Source organism: Stegastes partitus, unplaced genomic scaffold (assembly GCF_000690725.1).
Source record: "Stegastes partitus isolate 25-593 unplaced genomic scaffold, Stegastes_partitus-1.0.2 Scaffold1962, whole genome shotgun sequence".
Classification (NCBI taxonomy): Eukaryota; Metazoa; Chordata; class Actinopteri; family Pomacentridae; genus Stegastes; species Stegastes partitus.
Genome location: NW_007579693.1, coordinates 82,901 through 105,041, shown reverse-complemented (window position 1 = coordinate 105,041; position 22,141 = coordinate 82,901). Strand labels below are relative to the sequence as shown.

The window sequence follows — 22,141 nt, the reverse complement described above, 5'->3', positions numbered from 1 at the left end:
AGTGTGACAAACTCGATATTTAGTATATACACTCACACATTTCCTTCTGCTGTACATGGAGTTTAAAATATAATCATCTTGAAGAGAAAGGGGCTGATTCAGCCAGTGAAAGTTGGCCACATTTATGCTTAGTAAATTTAGTAACAATTTGAATCTCTTGATAATGTCTTTATTATACTTTACCCAGGTTTTTGCACTCTGTCAGGATCTCTCGGGTCACTTGGAAGCTCCTGCTGATGTAGGTATCGTAGGACTCTGACACTGCCAACTTACTTACAGGAATATGAGGTCTGCGGACAAAATTGTACATCACTGAAGTTATAGTCAATTGTAGCATCACATAAAGATGATATAGCGTTCGAGTTGCTGTGTATACCTGTATGTTGTGTCCACACTCAGGTTAGCAGCAGCCAGCTCAGCTGGGGGGATCCACGTAGGTAAACATGTGCCTGAAACCCACTTGGTCCATTCAAACAATCCAGGCTCCACACGGATTTTTGTCTTTGCCTCCTGCTGGAGACCTGTCACAGAGCAGAACAGAGAAAGAAAGCATCAGAGAGGAACATATTTCTGCGAAATAATTGTGCAGCTACTCTGTCATTTTGTCTTGATCTTTTTTTTACTTTTACAGAAAGACAGTTGGTGTATTAAGAGTAATTCTGTTGTTTCCATGTGTCCTCACTCAGTAGCATGACAGGACTTGGAAGAGTCTGACAAAGAAAATGATTCCAAAAAGTTTAAATATATATATATATTTATTGAGTGTTTAGTTGAAAAAAAAAAGTAGGCTGAAGTGTAAATAGCTGGGAAAAAGATGTCAGCGCTCCTGCCAAACCTCTTTCTTTTCCAATCCATTTTGTTTCCTAATGATGTCTCTAGGTACCACTGAGGTTTTTCTTGGAATTTATTAAGGGGTTTATATAACTAGACAAATCCTACTGTGATCCAAGTTAAACTTAAGGTTTCAGGTCCAATACTGACACTAAAAATCCTACATTATCCTGTGGCAGTAGCAATTTTAAATATGCCATACCAGCTGAAGAACCGGATTAGAGGCTGCGGATACAGTATTGATGTGAACAACGAGGATGAGGTCTTACCCTGCACAATGTGCTGAGCAGTCTGGATGCAGCGAAGAGAAGGAGAGCAGTAAACAAAGTCTATCGTCGTGTGGCTTTCTAATAGGGCTTCACCTGTGAAGGGCCAAAACACAGGGCAGGCATCTTAAACGTTATATAAGTAGGGAAACCTAATCTCACCTATATCTAACGATCCTTAAAAGCTTACATTCTTTAGTAACTTTTCACTGTTAAACAACATCAAAATAAACACAAATAAAATGTGCTGACCTACAAGACGTGCCTGGGTGGAGCCAAACACAGTAATTGGACAATCTTTATCGTAGTCGCGGTGACCTCCGCTTCTCGCTGGGAGGCTGGATGGCATGTTGAGATTAGAGCGAACGTATCGACCTACACGACGAAAGAAGGAAGTCAAAAGTGTCTCATGTAGGCCTTTCACATGAAAATGTAATCTCTCCTGAGTGCCAACCTTTGGAGTCAAAGCACTGAGTGACCCAGTGTTTGCCGAACACCACGTCCATCCTCTCGCCATGGCGACACACAAACAGCCTCATCTTAGACAGGGACTGCTGACCGGTGGGCCTTGACACCTAAGATTAAGATTAACTTTAAATTGCGAGGCATTAAAGACACAGCACTAATCTTAAGCTCCTGCTAGAAGCCCACACAATAATTACTGCCATTAAAGACCCCCTCCGGTAAAAATCAAGTTGTTTACCTTCTTAACATGCCCATATAGTGGCGGTTTATATTCTAGAAGGCACATCGTGGGTGAAATAAGCAGTGACTGAGTATTTCCACACTGAAACTCTATCGATGACGGTCTCAAAACACAGACTCAGGTTTCTATGGTTTCATATGGAATCATTTCTTAGGAACTAAACCTGTCAGCTTGCAGGGTGAGGCTTTCTGGATCATTACTCAGAATCGGTTTCCTGTTCAAACATGTATGGCTGAATTTCTCCAATATTACAACTTGCTATTGTGTATTCTGGAGCAGCTTTACAGTGTTTGGGAAGAGTCTTAGGTGAGCTGGTGTGCTTGAGCAGTGGCAAGAGATGGAGGGGTGGGTGGAGAAAGGAAGGAAGCCATGGTACAGATTTACATTTAAGCCATTTCAAGGCAAGAAGGGGGTTATTTTAATGGGAAAAACATCTAAGTATATAACTTTGTTAAGTTTTTAGGGGTTAAAATAAGTGACCGGAGAGGGGCTTTAACAGCTCTTATAGAGATGCACAGCGTTATTAGACAACAGTGAGGTTTTGTTTTTATTTTTAGCATGCAGACAAATATTACATTTTCACTCTGCTGTACCTGCATAGGAGGACAGAGGCCGGTGAGGCTGGGAGGATCCACAAGACTGTCAAGTAGACTGTCATTCAGCTGTCCATCGAACAATAACCCACCCACGGTGCTGCCAGCGTTAGATGGAGAGGCACAGTTGAGAAAGGAGTGAGACCTGGGGATCAGACAGAGTTTAATCATTCAAAAGGCTTAAAATGCAACACAATTTATCCGCAGCGTCGATGTGTACTTGTGTTGCAGGCTTCCCCTCCTTACCCATGGACAACCCATGTATCGGACTCATCAGCACGGTTGACGTAGTTCTCAGGCAGCAGGCCGGACAGCCCCGTGCCCAGAGAAGTGCCGTACACCCAGCCCTCACTGGCTGTGGTCTGCTCCACCGGGGACATGAAGATGAAGTCTCCTTGCACCAGCTCGAGCTCATCATCATTCTGAGGCACATACGGGTACATGACTTGCAGTGTCTAGAGGGGGAAGACGGTTAACAGCCATTAAGACGGTGCCCAGAGCTACAGCTGAGGGGGAGGAAACATGCTTGTTAAGACGCATCTCAAAAGGGAGAAGGCGTACCTCATGATTAGCGAACCGAATATCCCTGGAGAAGAGCACAGCCAGCCAATCGCAGCCTGAAGACGCATCCACGTTTTTGGCCAACTTCTCCAAAACTGGAAGGTGACTTGTTTGAAAATGGTAAGCCAAAGTGACGTGAAGCTGTTTCTTATGGGGCTCCACGTGAACATCTGGAGGAAGAGTTGTGAAAGAAAAGAAAAAGAGTCATGTCATATGTACACGATGACATGCACACACTTGTAGAAATGGTGTCATGGTGTGATGGAAAATCTGGTGTCATCTGGTGCTTTGCTCATTCCACAAAATTGATAAATGCAATTAGTTCACAACTGCCCACATATCAAGTTATACTGCATAAAGCTAAACACATTGAATATCCTAAAGAGTGCCTCTTAAAGGGATGGTTTTACATTCTGGGAAATGTGTTTGTTTACATTCCTGCACTGGGCAAGTTGACATGATTAATAATATCATATTTGTACTTACGCCAGGAGACGGTTAGCTTAGCACAAAGACCGGATGCGACAGAATGTAACTAGCCTTGCTCTGTAAAATCCACCTTCTAAAGTTCATGAAATACACAAAGTTGAGCTTTTCATGTGTTTGGTTAAATGCTGGAGCATTTCTCAGCCAGCTGCAGTGGCTTCCTGACGTTTCTGCTAATTGCCAGGCAACTTCATCGTTCAGACTTTATTCCTAATTCTGGGATAAGCTAACCCTCTCCTGAATGTAGCTCCTAATACACCAGACAGACAAGAGAATAGCATTGATCCTCTCGTCTAACTCTCAGCCAGAAAGTGATTAAACAAATTCCCCAACATGTCAGTCTGTTCCTTTAAATTGCATAATTCGTGATCAGTAATTATCGTATCTGCAAGTCAGTGGTCATGTGTGATGTGATTTTTAACCAAAGGGACGCAGGCGACTCAAACCTGCTTTGGAATGCGCCTCAGTGGCAAAATCAGCAGCAAAGTTCTTCAGGACTTCGGCCATCTGCTCCTCCACAAAGAGGCCGATGAATGTTGTGGAGGTGTAGAGCTCCAGGGGGAGGGGCATGGGGATACGACCCTTCCAGTTGGTCACGGTGGTCTGGAGGGCGTCGCACAGGGCCTCCACCTTCCCATCGGCACACTGAGCACAGCGGAGACAGCAAAACGGTGAACACTCACTCATTATAACAGACATGTAAATACTAACATGTGTATGGATGCATATACAGATGTTCAGAGTTCTGTCAAAGTTTGAGGCGCTTGAGATGTTTGGATTCTTCTCTGTCATCAAGAAGGTGTCTGATTGGTCCCAAATTCAAATGTTCAAAGAAAGTCATAAAGAACTATCTTTAGCAGGAAAAACCAGAAGTCCTACAGGAGGCGGTGTTGCTCCTACAGCACTCTTAAGATCATCAAGTGAGTCATGGGGTTACATGACGTAACAGAAGGCAAGGGAGCTGTTTAATTCACAGAAAAACTGTGACAAGTTATCCAAGATACCTGGAACAACCAACCAGCCAAGCATCAAGTAAAACACTGTACATATGTGTACCTGAGTTGATCCTATTTTAAAGTCAAAGGGACCAAAATCAAACCAAATATTGATTTGATTTAGGTCCTCCATATGGAACTATTCTGCCTCATTTCATGTTTAGGGCCAAAATCCTTTGTTATTTTTATTATTTGTTTATTTTATTTTAAATGCTATTATTTGGCTCACAGAGAATCTAATTCCAATGCAAACAGGCAGCATTTGTACGATGATCAACGGCAGTTATCAGGGTTCACTGTCTGGTAATCACCAGCGTCTGTGCAGAATTTTGTGCCAATCCATGAAGCTGAAGCTGGAATGCTGGTTGCATTAGAGGAAAAGTTATGCAAGTTATTAGGATTCATCTTCTAGGAAACCATGTTTCTCTGGAAAAAATGTCCAAAGTGTAGCTGTTGAGAAATTTCAATCTGGACCAAAAGTGGTGCAACACCCGACCTACTGAAGTAACCATCCTTAGAGTTGCTAGTGTAAAAAAACTCAACAAAACAAACCCTGCAACATATTTTTTAAAGTTCAAAGTCTATGACAGCAAATTCCAGATAAAAACTTCACAAAGAGGAACTTGGGTCACAAGTTGAAACTCAGAAGGAGGGATTTGAAGACTACAAAGAGACTATGGGAGGTCAGCCAGTTCAGCAAACTCGCAATATGTGCTGTGTTTGCAAAGATGATTTAGTTACTTTTCTTTTAGGTTGAGCATTAATACCACTTAATATTGTAGGAATTATTATTTAGCCAATACTATACCACAACCAGCGCAACAGAGATCTAACAGCCTGCAATGTATAATGCATAGAATTAATGTGTTAAAGCGACATGTATTTAAAGAAATAATGCACCTCCTCATGCATGAGTCCTAAGAATCACGGGTGAGGGTTTCATTTGCACACTGGCTACATTAAGTGAGGCTCAAACGATTAATTTTCTGTATTCTGGTGAATTTTTACGCTTCTTCTGCATCAGTTTATGGTGAAAATGTCCATGCTTATATAGAAAAAACACAGAAATCCGGCACTAGGTGACAACTAAAAAAAAAAAACAGACTATAATCAAATGTACTTATTCAATACTATTCCTGCTATAATATTATATTATCTACTTTTTTGTCCTCTTTTGTAGTATTTGTTTGGGGAAGCAACCTCTGTAAATGTGGAACCTCCTCACACCAATGATAAATTCATTCCCCTGGACTTTATTATCTCATGTTCAATAGTTTCTGCACATTTCAGAACTTATCACACATGTTATTTTTGATAACCATGTCCTATGTTATTGAAGCTGACTGAAAACAAGAACTAAATATGGATCAAATCTGTTTAAGTCTATAAATAACTGTGGAGAGAAAAAAAAACAACACTTCTAAACTTGCAAAAAAAAAAATCCCTAGTGGCTCATAACTTACTTTGAGAATTCTTGAGAAAAAAAGCATGTCAGTGGTTATCAGGTCTGCCTGCATGTGCACTGCACAAGAGGAAGAGATGCTGAGCTGCTGCTTACAACACTGTGTGTGTGTCTGAGTGTGTGTGGCAGGAAGACTTGCCACAAAAGACTCAGAGGTCGTGTGAGCTTACTGATAATTAATAATAAAGACCCATTGCTGAAAAAAGACCAGCCCCTGTTGGAGACACTGTTGCGTCTATGAGTAACATTACAGGAGTTTTACTAAGCAAATATACTTGTTTCCTACATTTTTTTACGGTTGGCACCAATTGCCTTTTTCTGACTGTGTGCCGGCAGGTTGAAACTGACCATGAAGAACTGGCACAGGGTGATGTGGGGGAAGATGTTGTGTGCCTTGTTTTTGCCGCAGGAGAGGCGGGACTGCTTCCAGAAGTGCGAGAGCTGCTGGAGCAGCGGTCCGCTGGGTCGCAGATACAACACGTACTCTCTGGGCAGAGGGTCGTCCAGGAAAGGGTCGTCCACATGGGAGAAGAGCCTGGATGGACCAAGAGATAAGGAGAAAAGATGAGCGCTAACGTCCAGCAGAGGGCAGCACTGTTGTGACGGCACAGTGGCTCCTGTTGACTTTGGTCGTAGATGTTTACTAGTGCAAGACTTTCTATTTGATTTCCTGTTAAGCATTAATAACTGTGAGAAAGAATGTGAGTGAATGTGTGCGCCGCTCTCACCAGTCGCAGGCTGCCTGGACGTTTTTGCCGCCTGTGGAAACGAGAGCTTTCAAGCTGCAAAGAGAAAGAGAAAGGGAGATCAAAGCAGAGTCGAAAAAAATCAATATGTTCTCTTCCGGACCATATTTATTAGGAGGCTGTGCTTCCACGTGACAGCGAACAAAGAGCAAACATCCCGAGAGGGCAGTAAAATGACAACAAGCACGGAATAATTTGTAACAGAAGTTCATTATTCATACCAGAGCTTTATAAAAGAGCGGCGATACTGATCTGAAACAGCCTCATTCCTTGTTATCATGTACCAGTTAAGAGTGCTCATCTACTGGGAGATGCAAATCCGTTGTATTCGGTACGTTAATGTGATTCTGTTAGAAGACATTCAGCCCATTATTCAGTAAAGACCACGGTGTGAGAGCTGCTGAAGCAGATCAGCTCACAATCTCGCCACAATATGAAGACCTCCTACGTATGACAGAACAGCGTTTTAATGAAGCTGACATTAAAAAGAAGAAAGGCAGCGTCCATGCCCTGAAACATGATTTATCTGTGTCATTTCATCAACTTCTTAAGACTTCTTCCTGAAACAAGAGGGAGCTGCCTGCCTGATTACTCCTGAGTGCTCCAAATCTAATTAGCCTCTTTTTTTTTTCTATCAAACCTCTGCTATAGCAGCAGGCCTCTGAAGGGATTCACTGATTCAAGAAGCCTTCTTCAGTTCTGAGAGGACCAACAGAGCATCTACATGTGACTTTAATTTTGCAGGTTTACAGCCGCACCATCCCTGCCTGACCTTCTTTCAGTGAATCAGCACATTATAAATCCAACACACTTACAGCCCCATCTGCAAAAATCTGGCACACAATAGCACAAACTTAATGTTATTAAATTTATGTATTATGGTAAGAGCTGCTGGCAGCGGTGAGGGTGTGTGTGTGTGTGTGTGTGTGTGTGTGTGTGTGTGTGTAACTCAAGTTTCACAAACAGGTGTCTGTTTATCCGCTTAAAAACTTCTTCATGCTTTTCTATTCTCAGTGCAGACATGACTGAAGCATTCCAGGAACACCTCAGTACGTGTGTGTGTGTGTGTGTGTGTGTGTGTGTGTGTGGTCATTTGCTTTTGCGATATTAAAAAAATGGCTTCCTGGAAAATAACAAGAAAAAAAGTGATGTTTTGGTGCGTGACTAATTTCTATTCATTATTCTGTTCTATTCTTTACTACTGACCTTTTGCACATTCAAACCCACTTGTGAAGTCTAAAGAAGTGTCTTCTTTAAAAAAAAAAAAAAAAAAAAAGCATGAAAATTAGATCAATTATAAAATATTATCTATTGTATTCATTATGTAATTGTTGCAGTTTGGATTTTCAAACTGTCTTTAAACTAATCTTGTGATTCAGTCTGGAAAATGCTCCAACTTTAAGCTTTAAGTCGTGACATCTATTTAAAATCATTCTATTCTATATGTCCAGTTTGAAAATTGGGCAACAATAAAATGTTCCCTTTACTTAGATTCTGAGGAATAGAAAACATCCTATGCTCCCCACCGCAACTGTGACTCTATCTGAGACTTGGCTGCAACCAAACATCATGTGACACAGATTCAAGGACTTTTCCACTGAACTGGACCAACAGAGACGATAAGACACAAGACTGGAAACTAATTCCAAATGTTTCTACGCTATGTAGAGCAGCAACTAACAAAATTAAAATCCGCAGATGAGTCAATAATGAAAATAAGCCCTCGCTGCAGCCTGAAATTGTATTTTCTGTTGATGAGTTAATGGTTTACAGTAGGTTTTAAAATCATTTTAAAGTGACAGCTTCAAATGGCTTTATACAGAATAGAATAGAATAGAATAGAATAGAATAGAATAGAATAGAATAGAATAGAATAGAATGCTTTTATTGTCATCATACACAAAGTACAATGAAATTAAAAGACAAAGTATCTACAAGTATAAAAAGACAAATAAGAATATATAAATATATTTACAAAAGGAGCCAGTAGAAGTATATACAGTTGGGTGTGAGCATGGTAAGAGCCAAAACGGTAGAATAAATATATTGCACTGATGATTTTATCTGACCAACAGTTTGAGAAGTGGCTAAAGTCTATCTAACCACAGTTTTGTTCAAAATCATGTTTTGGTTTTGAACATCTCCTGCTTCCTGCTGCCACCACGACCCGACCCCGGATAAGCGAAAGAAAACGGATGGATGGATGGATGGATGGATGGATGGATGGATGGATGGATGGGTGGATGGTATGTAGAGCCACCACTTTTTCCAGTATTGGTAACATCTGAGAGCACTTGGAAGAATATTGTACATTTCAAGTTTGCTACATTTTTGTAAAATATATAATTGAACAAATTAATCAAATGTTTGGTTTTTTTCCTTATGATTCCTGTCATACTGCTAAAAAAACACTTTGAAGTACAAATGATATGAACTGCTCAAGGTTCAGAGGATTAAAGCTAGAGTACGCAAAGTATATCAGGAGTAATTTTAGTTTTGTTTGTTAAAGTTTTTTTTACATTCTGATAGCAAGCAACAAACCAAGCCTTCATTGTATTTGGTGAGATGACTAGATGTCCTACCTGCTACCTGTGCACACTCTGTCCATGCACTCATTCATGGAGGAGAAAGCAGCCTTCACTCCAAAAACTGCTTGATCTCATGAGATCACTGTTGGATAAATCAGACCAAGTTAGATGAATCTAACTGGGATGTGCTGAGCACAGTGAGCGACTCTGCGCAAGCCTGGCTCAGTTTGAACAAATCCACTGCTAGAGCTAGCGAAGCCGATAGCACGAGCATGGCAGACAAATGCAGCCACGTGTTTCAGTTCCATCTAAACCTGTATAATTTGCACTGCTACACAAAATAATAAAAGAAAGACAGTAGCAGAAAAGACTGCTACAACTTTGGATAAATCAAGAGGACAAACCGGTATGGTCAGTTGGTTTTTCCACAATGGCACCATCTACAGGAGTCAAAGGGCATGAAAGTGATGCTATGGTTGCTCTTTTTATGTAGACAGGTAATTATCTGGTTTTTATCTGGAGTTTTGTAGGAGTGGTTGTGGACCCAGTCCTGCATGGAGGGGGTGGGGTTCCTTTTGTTGTATATGATTCCTAAGCTCCTGCCTACTGTAGCTTTAAGCAACAGAAAATGCATTTCGACTATCTGCACACTGTCTCTGCAGTATTTAACCTTTCAGGCCATGCAATTCCATCTCCTTTCAGCTGAAGCTCTTTGTGCATTATGTGAAACTAAAGCCCCAAGTCAATTAATCACTCACTTACTACATGAGACAACAATAAAAACAAAACCTCCATAACAACGCCGGTGCTGTCCCTACAGACAGCACTGCTTGTCACTTCTCTGAACGGCCGCTGCAATGAACCGAAAATAACAAACCACCGACTGATAAAACTGAATAAGCGCTGTTTACAGAGCCATTGTAGGGCCACTTCATTTATACGGACATGTGGCAGCGTCGCCATGAGTGACGCCGTTGACAGCGTTCATTGTGCTGCTCTAGTGTTCAAATTCAATGAGCTATTTTTACATTTGTCCCACTGAGAGGGTCCTAGATACGGCGAAGTCCCTGAACCCTGGGGCATCGTGCCCTGACAGAGCGCAGCGTGAGGGATGGGAAGCCTACAGGATCATAACAGATGGCTCACACAGATCTACTACATCACCCAGATTTATATTAAATATCCGCAGTCAAAACTTGGATTAGAGTCTTCTGTTCATTTACCTGAAGTGGCCTACGACAGTCATATGATGGATATGACATTTTACCAAATTGATCCATTTTTATTCTGGCAGTATGAACCGCCGCTACATGTGGACGGCTTAAGACAGAGAGTCATTTGTTGGCTGCAGCCGTCTTATTCAAAGATTCCACCTGGTGCTGTGTGGAGGAGGAAAAGTAGGGGATTTTCTCTCAGAAGGAATGATGGGATTACATGCAGATGTGACTGAGACGTCACAAAATCCAATCCAGGCTAGAACATTGGATTGCCTGCTTCTTATCTCTGCGGTATTTTATGAGAGTGCACCCTTGTGACATGAAATAATAGCAAAAGGTCTTAGCAGTATCACCGAGCAAACTCACATACATGATGCAACAGTGCTTAAATTTAATCTGTTCTTTTTTAGGCTCCTGAAATGCCTCGAAACCCTGTTCCAGGTATTAATAATAATAATACAGCAGGAGATAAAGAATGGTGTTGCTTGCCATTTTTACTCTGTGACACGTACTTTTCAGCAGGAGGGTAAATAACAATAAAACAAAAGAGTCTTAAGCATTGTTTTTAAAATGTAACGCAGGAGGGCTGGAGTTTAAGCTTCAGGATTAAACAGTGAACGTGGATAAATCCATAAGAAAACGACATTGTGCCGTCTTTGGCAACACCTAGATAATGTCAAAACATACATGCAAATGATGTTGACAGCAAAATAGCTGTATGTAATCAACCCTACCTTTGATAGTTTCCTGCATTATTTTGCATAGTGGCCTCCAGTGTGTCAGAGAAATGTCAACCTGTGCAGACAGGAAGCTCAGAAGACTGACAGCGAGTCCTAAGTGACATGAAAACACTAAAGGAAAGGCACAGATTTTGCCAGACAACATGAAAGTTGGTAGCAAACACCGGACGTGTGCATCCGCTCGCAATCAGTCCAAGTCAACACGATACCTGCCGTCTGGTTGAAGAGGGGCGTCTATCAGACGGGTCAGCGTGTTGCACAATATAGTAACGTCAACCACAGGCCACCTGCCTCTGCATCCTCTCACACAATACAGACTAAGATTCAGACAATTTCCTTCTGATTTCTGCCTCTCGACCTGATTTATTGTCTTTGTTGTCTTAATTTAAAGAAGACGAGAGCAATATTTATTATCTTTAGAACATACATACGCATAATTAAGCAATCTAAGTTATTACTGCTCTATAGGAAACATTTAAAACTTTCCAAGTTGTTAAGGTTGCAAATGTGCTGCAACAAACCATAATCCCCCCCCTGTGGTATTTAAACCCTAGTCAGGACTTTCATGTTGCCATACGCAGAAGTCGAGGTCCATTACACCCCAAGAAAGAATATGAGCAAAATATTTGTTAGTATTCATTGTAGATTTTTATAATATGTTAAATAAATTTTCTGATAAGTTGACATGTTTTGTTTCCAAATGTACGACAAATGTCCCTCTTTTCATATTAAATGTAATATTGTCATCTAAACCAAATGGCCTGGGGTCCAAAAGACCCCAAAATGTCCTGAATAGGGTTAAGAAGTCTCAACAAAATTGATCTTAAAGCTCCAGAGTGCAGAACTTTTGTATTGTGTTCAAGCAAATGCTGATTAAGCCTATCAGCAAAAAGTAAACACATCTGTATTTTGCAGTAAACCAGAATTTTAAATCTGGTTTCTGTGGCGACATTCCTGGTGCAGTGGTAGGGATGTATTTTACATTTGGTTTGATATGAAGAGGGAGCAGCAAAATAGCTAGAGGGCCTACGAATCCAAGAAATGTTTCTGATGTTCCAGAAAAGACGCTCAGAGTTTACGGTAAAGATAACAGTCAAAAGTCAGAAATCCATATTTTATCATGACATCTGCAAAACCCAGATAATTCATACTAAGGAGGGAACAGACAAGCACATCTAGAGCATCTTTTCTTCCAACTTCAACCCTTATTTCAGCTTGTGCAAGAATTTCAGAAATCATTTACGCTTATTTGGGCCTCCACAGCTCCACCTCATTTGCAGAGACATCATGAATAAAGCAGGAGGTTCATCAGAGTGTTCCTAACATGCAGGTCTGTGAGTTGTACTTTGGTTTTTATTTGCAATTGTGCTACTTTTCCGGTGGCATTTTGCGCCATAATGTTTGATCGTTCGCTTCGGTTGCCTTCACACGAGTTTGGAGCGTAATATTCGCGGCGACACTTCCCCTGGTGGAAGCCTCTTTAAACTTTTAAACTCATCTTCCCTGCAAATGTAATAACATCAGAGGGGTTCTCACCGCGGGACGTCTCCCCGCGTAGTCCCATTAGAAGAGAATATCTAATGCGGGACAACTCTAGAACTGCTACGTCAAAAGAATTTAGAAGTCATACGCGTCTAACTTATTCCTTCAACAGAAGTTTAATACAGAAAATCATATTTGCACACGGTGTAAAGCTCAGACTAAATCATTAGAATTGGCTTCTACATATATTGGAAGTAGTTAAGACAAATTCCCCACTTCGACAAATCCCCCAAATTCAAATTTAGCATTTTTTCTTCATTTGTAATACTTGTAATTTCTCAAGTTAATGTCATAATTGAGATGTCATTTGGTTTTCTGAGTATTTATGGAAGTCATTTCTTAGATGTATAATGAATGAGAGCCTGGCAATGTCTGCTTGAACTTTTGCACGCAGTAAATAAAGTTGGAATGTTAAAAAAAAAATCCCATCCTTCTTGATAACCTATTTGCCTTCAGTCGAGACAGCAGGAAGACGTCTGGCTCGGCTCCCTCTGAAGTGCTGAACCGGAAGGAAGTCGTAGTTCACCGCCAGAGAAGATGCTATGTTCGCCTTCACTCTCCCACAAATAACCACGTGCAGCGTCTCGCTACCAAGATCTGATACCGTTCATAATGCAGCCTCAGCGGACCCCTCGCCCACTTATCGAATCGGCACATCGCCTTTAATAAGAAGCGAACAGTTCCCACCGCATTTCATAGAAGTCGGTGCCATTACTGTCTCCAGACGTCAGCAGCTGGAAGGAAAGAAGCTTTGGGATTGTGGTTCAGTTTATTTATTTTTTTTAACCAATCATTTATTGGAATTGTATTTAGTTGATTGATGATTGCTTTTCCTTGGGCCTTGAACTTATCTTTTAGTCGTCTGACTTCACTTTTTTACTCGCAGATAAGATTTTGTGGAACTTCTCTTGCATTCTGCCCCGTCACCATGATTGGAACTGCTGCAGCTGGAGATCATTTTTTCCATATATACTGTAAATTAAATGCACATTTTAGAGAGAGAAAGTTGATTAGTATTGTTTAAGACACAGGAAACAGCCTGTAAAACTTATTCTAACAATCATGTACAGATACTGTTAATAGTGTCAGTTCTGTCTTGTTTACATTTCTCCAGGCTCAGGAATAAAATGGACCTCTGTAACCCTGTGGTTCTCTGTGTAGCATCTGCTGTTTGGTCCTCTCAGATTTTTTGAAACACAAATCTTTACTAGACTTTTGTTTTGAACATCCATGTTTCAAATGTGTTTTCCATCTGCTCCACCACTTCTGGAAACAGTAATGGACAAACTGTCCTCAATATCTGCATCTAACCTCTCGTTTGCTCTTAACAAGAACTGAGCAAGTTATTTATAAACTGCATTTCCTGTTCACAGCTACATGAAGATGAAAAAGATTAAAGAGAGCGAGTGAGAGAACTCACTCTGGATTAGAAACGGCTTCAAACTAGCAGGATAAGTGACAGTGACCGTTGTGAGATGAGGGCTTTTTACTTCATTTGCACATGCACCACTGCCGCAGGCAATATTGGAAACAGCCTTTCATTTCACCCACATATGGTACGCGTGTTCAGTTCCTGTTTCCACATTTAACCCCACTACAGATAAAACGTCCTGGCTGGCTGTTGCATGTTTAAACACCAGTGTTTTTGCTTTTTCATATATGTAAACATTCCCTGGACTGTTTGTTACAGCGAACTTGGACATTTTCCAGGCTACCAGAGAAAATTACGACACAAACGCTGCGCCTTTCAAGTCTACATATGAGCCCAGAAAAAAAAACTGAAATCGTGAATCAAAAGTGACACGAATCTAGAACTGAAGCGAACTAAACGTCCTGACGTTCACACACTAATGTGTACACATGCTACAACACTTGCAGCTAGAAGGTCCCCAGGGCTCCTCCCTGACTCAGCTCGAAAAGCGAATCAACATTTCCTGTTTACAAGCCAACAGCGAACACGCATCTCCATCACACCAACAGCGCTGAGAACTGCTGCTGCTGCCCAACACCAGACTGCACCCAAAGGAGAGTCCCCGTCAGCAGAGGAAATGTGTTCCCCGTCGGCCGGCCTGGCAAACTGTAACGCTCATGCCTGCAGCCTCCAAGTCAACCTTTTTACTGGTGACTGCCCAGTATGAGCGAATATACATCCAGTTTAATTGTTGTTTACAAGATCTGCTCGTGATGTGATGTGCAAAGTTGTGCTATTATAAACACAAGGCTGATGCTTTCATGTTATCAAGGCAAAAACACTTCTACTGACTGATGTTACCGCAATGTTTATTATTTTTTTTACAAATTAAAAGGAATGGCTGATGACATTTAGGAAATGCACTTAAATCTACTTTCTTGAGAACGAGATGAGAAGATTGATACCACTCACGTCTGTGTAGCTGGGAAACAATTAGCTTAGCTTAGCATAAAAGGTGTACACAAAGTGAAACAGCTAGCCTGTCTGATGCTAAATTCACCCACCACCATTTATACAACTCAATAATTAACATGTTGAATATTAATCTACGGGTCCCATCATGCTTGTTTGATTAGGGTTTTTTTGGTGTTTTCTTAATATTTTTTGTTGAACCAGAATTCAAAAGCAATGTCGTGATTTTCATTAAATTCTTATTTATTACTACTTTTGTCAATTTCAGCTTATTTCAGTGACAGCTGTTTTTTTTCTCCTTCTTTAATGGGAGTTTATGAATACATTTGATGACGACTGTATGCGTTTAGGCTTATGTCTGGCCATTGGTGTCCAAACCCTCTTTAGTTGTGCCCTCCAATCCTGTGGATGTACTCAAGATAAGCAGCAGCTCACCATCGTACCTCTCGTTATGGTAATAGCTTCCGAGATAAACATGTTGTATTAGTATGGAGATATATGTTCAAATACCTGGAGACTTGTCAGGCTCAGATACTAAAACTGAACTCACTCAGCATTCCCTCCGTTTAGCGACAAGAGGAGCTGTTGGACTCTCCTTTGGGCTTTGAGTGATGAGCTTTTATTTTCAATTTTGGTTTCTTTTCGGAAGGGTGTTAAAACTCTCCAGAGTCCTTTATTAATTTTTCTGATTTACCAACATCCACAGATCCCTCTTCCTTTTTGTGGTTTGCCTTCCTGATTTTGCTTTGTCCATTTGTTATTATTGTGACTGGACTGCAGCAGATGGCAAAACAGATTCTGCTGTCATATGGTCCCCTTTTGGATCATGTTGAGCTGTTGCAAAGAATCTTAGTTTGGCTGGTTTGATAGTAATCTGAGTTTTCAGCAGCACGATTGCAAATCATGTTTTTTTATCATCATAGAAATATTTCAAAAACATAGTTTCTTTAAATAACGTCAGAAAGGTCATTTTACATACTTTGAATTCATCACACTTGGATTACTGCCCTTTAACCTGCCTGAACTAAAAACATCACTGACTGATTGTTACATATGCCACTAGAATGTAGGACATTTATCCGAGCTGATCCTGGCTTGATTTATTAAATGTGAACTGGTCAGAGGTCAGAAAACTTTGTCATGGTGCACCTTTCCTAGATAAAGCCCCACCACGCAAAAGCCCGCCTTGTCTGATCGCTACAGTATTAAACAGGAAGAGGCCCCTGGTGGTACAACAAGATACTAGGGCTGGTCCGAATCGTAATTTCTGGTCTCTGGATAGTCGGGCCAATTAATGACAATTATCTGAATATTTGGTCCGACCGCAGGGGGGTGGTGGTGGTGGTATAGCGGGGCTGCCTGTGTTCCGGCGGGGTGGAAGTGGACGGGACGCACATTTAGTGGCGGTTTCCACCATCGGCATCAGTGGCGACCGCCGCAGCAGCAGGTGAATATTCGGATATCAAAATTGCTATCCAGACACCACCACAACAAACAAATATTTGGATATTTGGATATTGGGGTCCAGCCCTACAAGATACTACAGCTAATCTAAAATACCTACAGTGTGGAATATTTAGGAAAACAGATACCGAGTACATCGAATTGGGACTCTATCAGCAGACACTACATATGACATGACTTAGAAAACAAAAACGTTTGGGACATTCCTATTAATAAAGCTTTTACTTTTTCCTTCATGGCTGTTTTATTTTGCTGCCTTGTGAAGATCTTTGTATGACAGTCATAATTGCCAAAGCACCTTTGGTAATAAATAACTTAATTTTACCAAAAACATGTGGTTTGTTGTTGCTTCCTCAACTTTGCAAAAACAATAGGTCGTGGTTTGAGGGAGTTGGGTGATCTATCTAAATAACAGAACAGCAGTGTGGTGAGTCTGCGGTCATTATAGCACTTTAATCGTCTTTACTTTCCTGATCATGTATGGATTAATTAAACATCTTAAGTGGTGTTAGAAGGCATTTTTAGTTTCCCTATGCATAGATGTGTTTGTCCTACACTCCACTAACTTGCTCCCAGCTTCATATTTACATACAGATGTGAGAACGGTATCACTCCTCTGGTTTATTGTCGGTAAATTCACTTATAAGTCCAGCTCTTGGTGTTGTACTCTCATAAAGCTTGTTTTTTCAAGCTGGCGAGGCAACACTACAGTGTCACATTTCCAACACAGCTTGCTGTGTTCAGCCGGACCGGCTTGAACTGCTGCTTTCTCGGACTTCATTACATCTGGACAAGAGAGATGTGAAGTCCACGAGGTCAGACGGAGAGAGTCAGAGACTGACACCATTAAATGAACTGTGCGAGTCTTTGCGTGACAAAAAAGGATGTTAATAATAGTGTTCACTTGCCTATTGTGTCCATCAAGCTTATCAGTTTGAACAAGTGATTAGTAACGCTCCTGTCAAACCTCAGACAAAGCGTGCCGTTTCAGTGTGTGGGTTATTTTTAGCGCTGCATGACGTCAGTTAAGCAAGTCAAAGAGCACAGAGCAAATGTTTCACTAAGAATATGCGAGGCACCGTGCCAGAATTGTGATGCATCGCACAGCCCTCCTCAAAGTCTCACAATGTGTCACACGAGGCAAAGCGTTTGAGAGCCGCTGGTCGGTAGGCGTGTTGGTGCAGTCGCAAAAACAACACTCGAGTCTAAACCTTTCAGGTCCCACAGATCAGCTGACAAGTGATCTGTCAGGAGGTTAAGGGACGCCTCAGCATAAAGCGGTTATATTTGTCCGGTGGCTAAAGTTTGCAGGATGATATCAAACTTGTTAACTCAGTCAGTATGCCAAACTTTTTTACTCTCTGCAAGAATCCGCTGCTTCAGCCGCCCTCCAGAGCGCTCTGTAAAGGTCACAAGCCACTTCCGGAAATGGGCGACTTCCTCTTGGCCGTCTTGAATACAAGCTCAGAGTTTGTTCTCGCAAGCTGCACACGAAGGCACCGGCATGTCACATGTATGCATAAGTTATGTTTTGGTATGATTGCGCGGAGCCCTAAACTACAACAGTTTCTCGTGATGCTTTCTTTTTTTTTTTTTTGCATGTTACAGAACAGTAGCTGGTGAAGACAGGAGTTATGAAACTGATGTAGGTAGAAGAACAGCGTCCCACAGTCAGCACGCACACTGACTTCCTCTTTAGCACACAAAAGAGTTCACAGACAGACAGAAAAGAAAAAAAAAAACTATGAATTTACCGTACATAATCCTGCCTCAGCTAGAAGCGTTACAGCTCAGTAACCTCAGAGCTTTTGATGTGTTTGTTTGAGAGGCACGGTTGGAAAACTGACTCTAAACACAACGGGGCGTAAAGACTGTTTCATTTGCATTAAAGGACATCAAACTAAAGCCATTATTCAGATTTATTCAATGTTTTTTAACTGGAATTCACCATCAACCCAGATAAGGACGCACAATCCTGAATTCTGAGAGCCATTTTGCACGCCCCACTGAACTGAATACATTTTATTCCACACTGAACATTCAGGGCAAATAACACGGCGCTACGGGGCAAATTTAAATAATTTATCACGCAAATGTGCCAAATATTTGATGGATCCAGCCTCTCGAATGTGACGCTTTTCTTTTTATTTTATGCAACGGAATATCTCGGTTTGTTTGCAAAAAAAAAAAACAACAATCTCATTTACTGACATTCTGGAGAATAATTAATCAATCACGTAACTGCGAAACAATCAATTGATTAAACTGTGATGAATATCGTTATCTATTCTTAGCGGAAGATCGGTTACTGCGTTGCTAATCAGCCAAACATCATTGACATGCAGTCGTGCTTCTCCAGAAATGGTTGCCTAATTATTTCAACACTGCAATGACTCTGTGGAAAAGTTTACTTCTCTATACCCCAACAAGAGAAGAAAAAAAAAAGCAGCAGTTGGCCAATAATTCCAGGTACAGGACGGGTGTGTTTCTTTTCTTGAAATCCTGCGCACATGAGCATTGGTGTGGCTTCGGGGCTACAATGTCCGTCACATTAAATAGTAATCAACCTCTCAGAAAAGGAAAAATAAACTTTCCTTATAAGCAGAAGTGAATTTTCCAGCTCCACTCTGAGAACATCTATGACTGATCTAAAATATCACATGCCCTCGAGAGGCTTCTCCTCCTCTGGTCTTGTTAGTACCAGACAGAGAAAGCAAAATGTCTTCTAAATCTTTAATTTCCCTCCTCGGTCTGCGTCGCTGCAGCCCCATGTTCTGCTACGTTTGCCTCATCAACTTCTCGTTCCTCACGCTCACAATCGCCGCCATTGTTTCTCAGCGTAACCGAACAAAACAAAGCTGCAGTAGGTGTTTTTACATAGTTCTTCATCCTGCATCACATCCAAATGTGCTTCTATTTGAGTCACAGTTTTTCATACAGCTGTTCTGAAGCAGGTTCACGCTTCACGCACGGCTGACGCGACGAGGCCGCAGACACGCCACATGTTAATTTTGATGGTGCGAAGTTTCTCGTATTTCAGCGCATCATTTGTTTAAAACTAAAGAGTTCTTCATTTCCTCCACCCTCTGAAGCCCAGGCTGTTTCTGGGCGTTTTCAGTTCCTGTCAGGTTTTCACTCACTGTGGGCTCATTTTTCACTGCAATATAACGTCCTTCCTTTATGGAAACGGTTCAACTAAAGCTAGAAGCAGAGACAACTCAGTGTCACACAGTTATCATTTCACTGTACGAAAGTTTAACACAGTATTTACATGCTTAGTTTGGGGCTGCAAGGTGGATCAGTGGTTAGCATCGTTGCCTCACAGCTAGAAGGTCGCCAGTTGCGTCCCGATTAGGACACTCGGAATCTTTCTGCGTGGAGTTTGCATGTTCTCCCCGTGCAGTGTGGGTTCTCTCTGGGTTCTCCGGCTTCCTCCCACACAGTCCAAAAACATGTTGAGGTTAATTGGTGATTCTAAATTGTCCGTAGGTGTGAATGTGAGTGTGCTTGGTTGTCTGTCTCTAAGTGTAGCCCTGTGATAGGCTGGTGACCTGTCCAGGGTGTCCCCTGCCTTCACCCTGAGTCAGCTGGGATAGACTCCAACAACCCAGGGCCCTAGTGAGGATTAAGCGGTGTATAGATAATGGATGGATGGTTGTTTGGTTTGTTTCCGTACTCCTATCTGCTCAGCCTGCAGTTCAAACAAGTTCAGTTGAACAATCCCTGTGACTGTTGGTCACATCTGAGTCAGTCATTGCTTCACAGTTATGCTAAGAAGCGCATTTTTTAATTTTTTTTTTAAATGAGGCACATAAAAGGATTTTGATGAAATGTGATTTTTAAGCTTAGATTTGTTTAAGCTTTTTGATGGAATGGTACCTCACACATAATTAGGTTCCTTTGGAGATTTTTACATGCCTTTCAACCTGCCAGTGGGTTTTGAGGTTTAGAGGGTTAAAATATCAATAACTGCACCTTATTCTGCCACAAATCCAGGTTCCTGCTACCAGCAAACCAGCAAACAGACTCCTAGGGGGGATCCATGTTGTTTCCAGTCTGTGTGTGATTCCAGTACACCTGGTTATTTTGGCCACAAGCAAGACATTTAAACCTGCACCCACGCACCAGCATCGATGCTCCTGTGTGAAGCATGGTCCAGGTTTTCCACTACTCTGACTTCACACGCTCACTGATAACAAAGATAGTCCTCCCATATGTACACCAAAACCCACAGGGAAGACTCCTGCTCCAAATCAAAGTACGAATGACAAACAAGGAACCTTTTGGGATACAGTGATAAGACTGCACAGTAAATAGACAGAGGGGGAATTTCAAGGGGAAAAACACTACAACAAAAGCTGAAACTAAACATAATCACACTTGTACAAAGAAAAACTTTTTAAGAAACGTCACAAACATGTTGTGTACACACTGAAGGAAAAGCAGATTATTAATCATTAAATATTAGAGTGTTTCCTGGCCTAGAAGGAACTAGAAGCCATGATATAACGTCACAACAGTGGGAATTGTGTCCATTCCTGCAGCTCTAAGAGAGAATTATATGACAGTGGGTATCTTACAACAGGAGACGGCTCAGTGGAGCGTTACAGAAATGCTTTTATTCTGGGTGTTTTGTTTTGAGTGATCAAATCCTCAGAGTAAAAAACGCAGCAAACTACAGACGCAATCCAACAAAACTCTTGTGTTCTCAGCAGAATCAGTTTCCAAACCTGCTTCCGATACAACCATGGAGAGGAGAGAGAGACCACCGTCCACCCGGCTCCTATCCGATTATGCTCCTCGACTCCTGGGTGACTCAGCAGAAAATCCCCCTCAATTAAAACAGAGAAGCTATTCCTCTGTGTGTGTGTGTACATGATTCATGCTCCCTACTGCCTGAAGAAAAAAACCCTCAAACACAATGAAGTCCTTGTTCCCTAGAGCTACGGCTGATAACTGATTTTCCTATTATCCCTTCTTCCTCACCCACCGACATCTAGGAAGCAGCCTGATAGCAAAATATGAAAATCAGACGATTATTTTTGATAATTTCCAGCAACGTGTCTGTGTTGACGGCCAGATAGTGACGCTCGAACTGTAAAGGAAGATGGCACCGAGGGCTTAAACATGGATCTATTCATGTCTAATTTGAATCACCCAACTGGTGTTTGCATTTCATTTTGGGAGCGTTATCGTGCAGATGCTTGTGATACAAACACAACACATGCGGTATTATCACCTTATGAAACTGAAATGACAAACAAGTTAGCAATCAGCTGCCTGTTTACACATCGGTGACATACGGAGCAACATTATTGTCTTATTTGGAGTTGAGTGTCTTTCTATTTGGCACGTCTGAGTCCTTTGTGAGCTCAGTTTTGGGCTCCACCGACTGCTAAATGCTCCCTACATTCACCAGCTCATCACTAATACTTTTTGTCTGGGGGGTTCTACTAATTCTTCTGCTGAAATATCAACTGTGCTACAAAGAAAAGCACACAACACAATCACATAACATAAATGTTCCTGAGTGATGCACACAAAACACCTGGCAGCTTCCCTCTACTGGCTTCAGGTACAGATATCACAATGTACAGTGATATTTTAAAAAGTAAATATTG

At 41.5% G+C, this 22,141-nt stretch overlaps 1 protein-coding gene across 1 annotated transcript in view; it reads right to left on the bottom strand.

Annotated features, from left to right (window-relative positions):
• Positions 1-6: 6 nt before the first annotated feature.
• The window catches only part of ubash3ba (ubiquitin associated and SH3 domain containing Ba), a 26,623-nt gene continuing 4,488 nt past the window's right edge, over positions 7-22,141 (bottom strand). The window contains exons 2-12 of the mRNA XM_008303236.1: positions 6,629-6,682; positions 6,249-6,435; positions 3,890-4,088; positions 2,958-3,127; positions 2,643-2,851; positions 2,397-2,541; positions 1,552-1,672; positions 1,350-1,472; positions 1,101-1,193; positions 377-521; positions 7-290 (exon numbers count right to left, since the gene is read on the bottom strand). Coding sequence (XP_008301458.1) covers positions 173-290; positions 377-521; positions 1,101-1,193; positions 1,350-1,472; positions 1,552-1,672; positions 2,397-2,541; positions 2,643-2,851; positions 2,958-3,127; positions 3,890-4,088; positions 6,249-6,435; positions 6,629-6,682 — 1,564 coding nt within the window. The 3' untranslated portion in view covers positions 7-172. The remainder of the gene's footprint in view (positions 291-376; positions 522-1,100; positions 1,194-1,349; positions 1,473-1,551; positions 1,673-2,396; positions 2,542-2,642; positions 2,852-2,957; positions 3,128-3,889; positions 4,089-6,248; positions 6,436-6,628; positions 6,683-22,141) is intronic.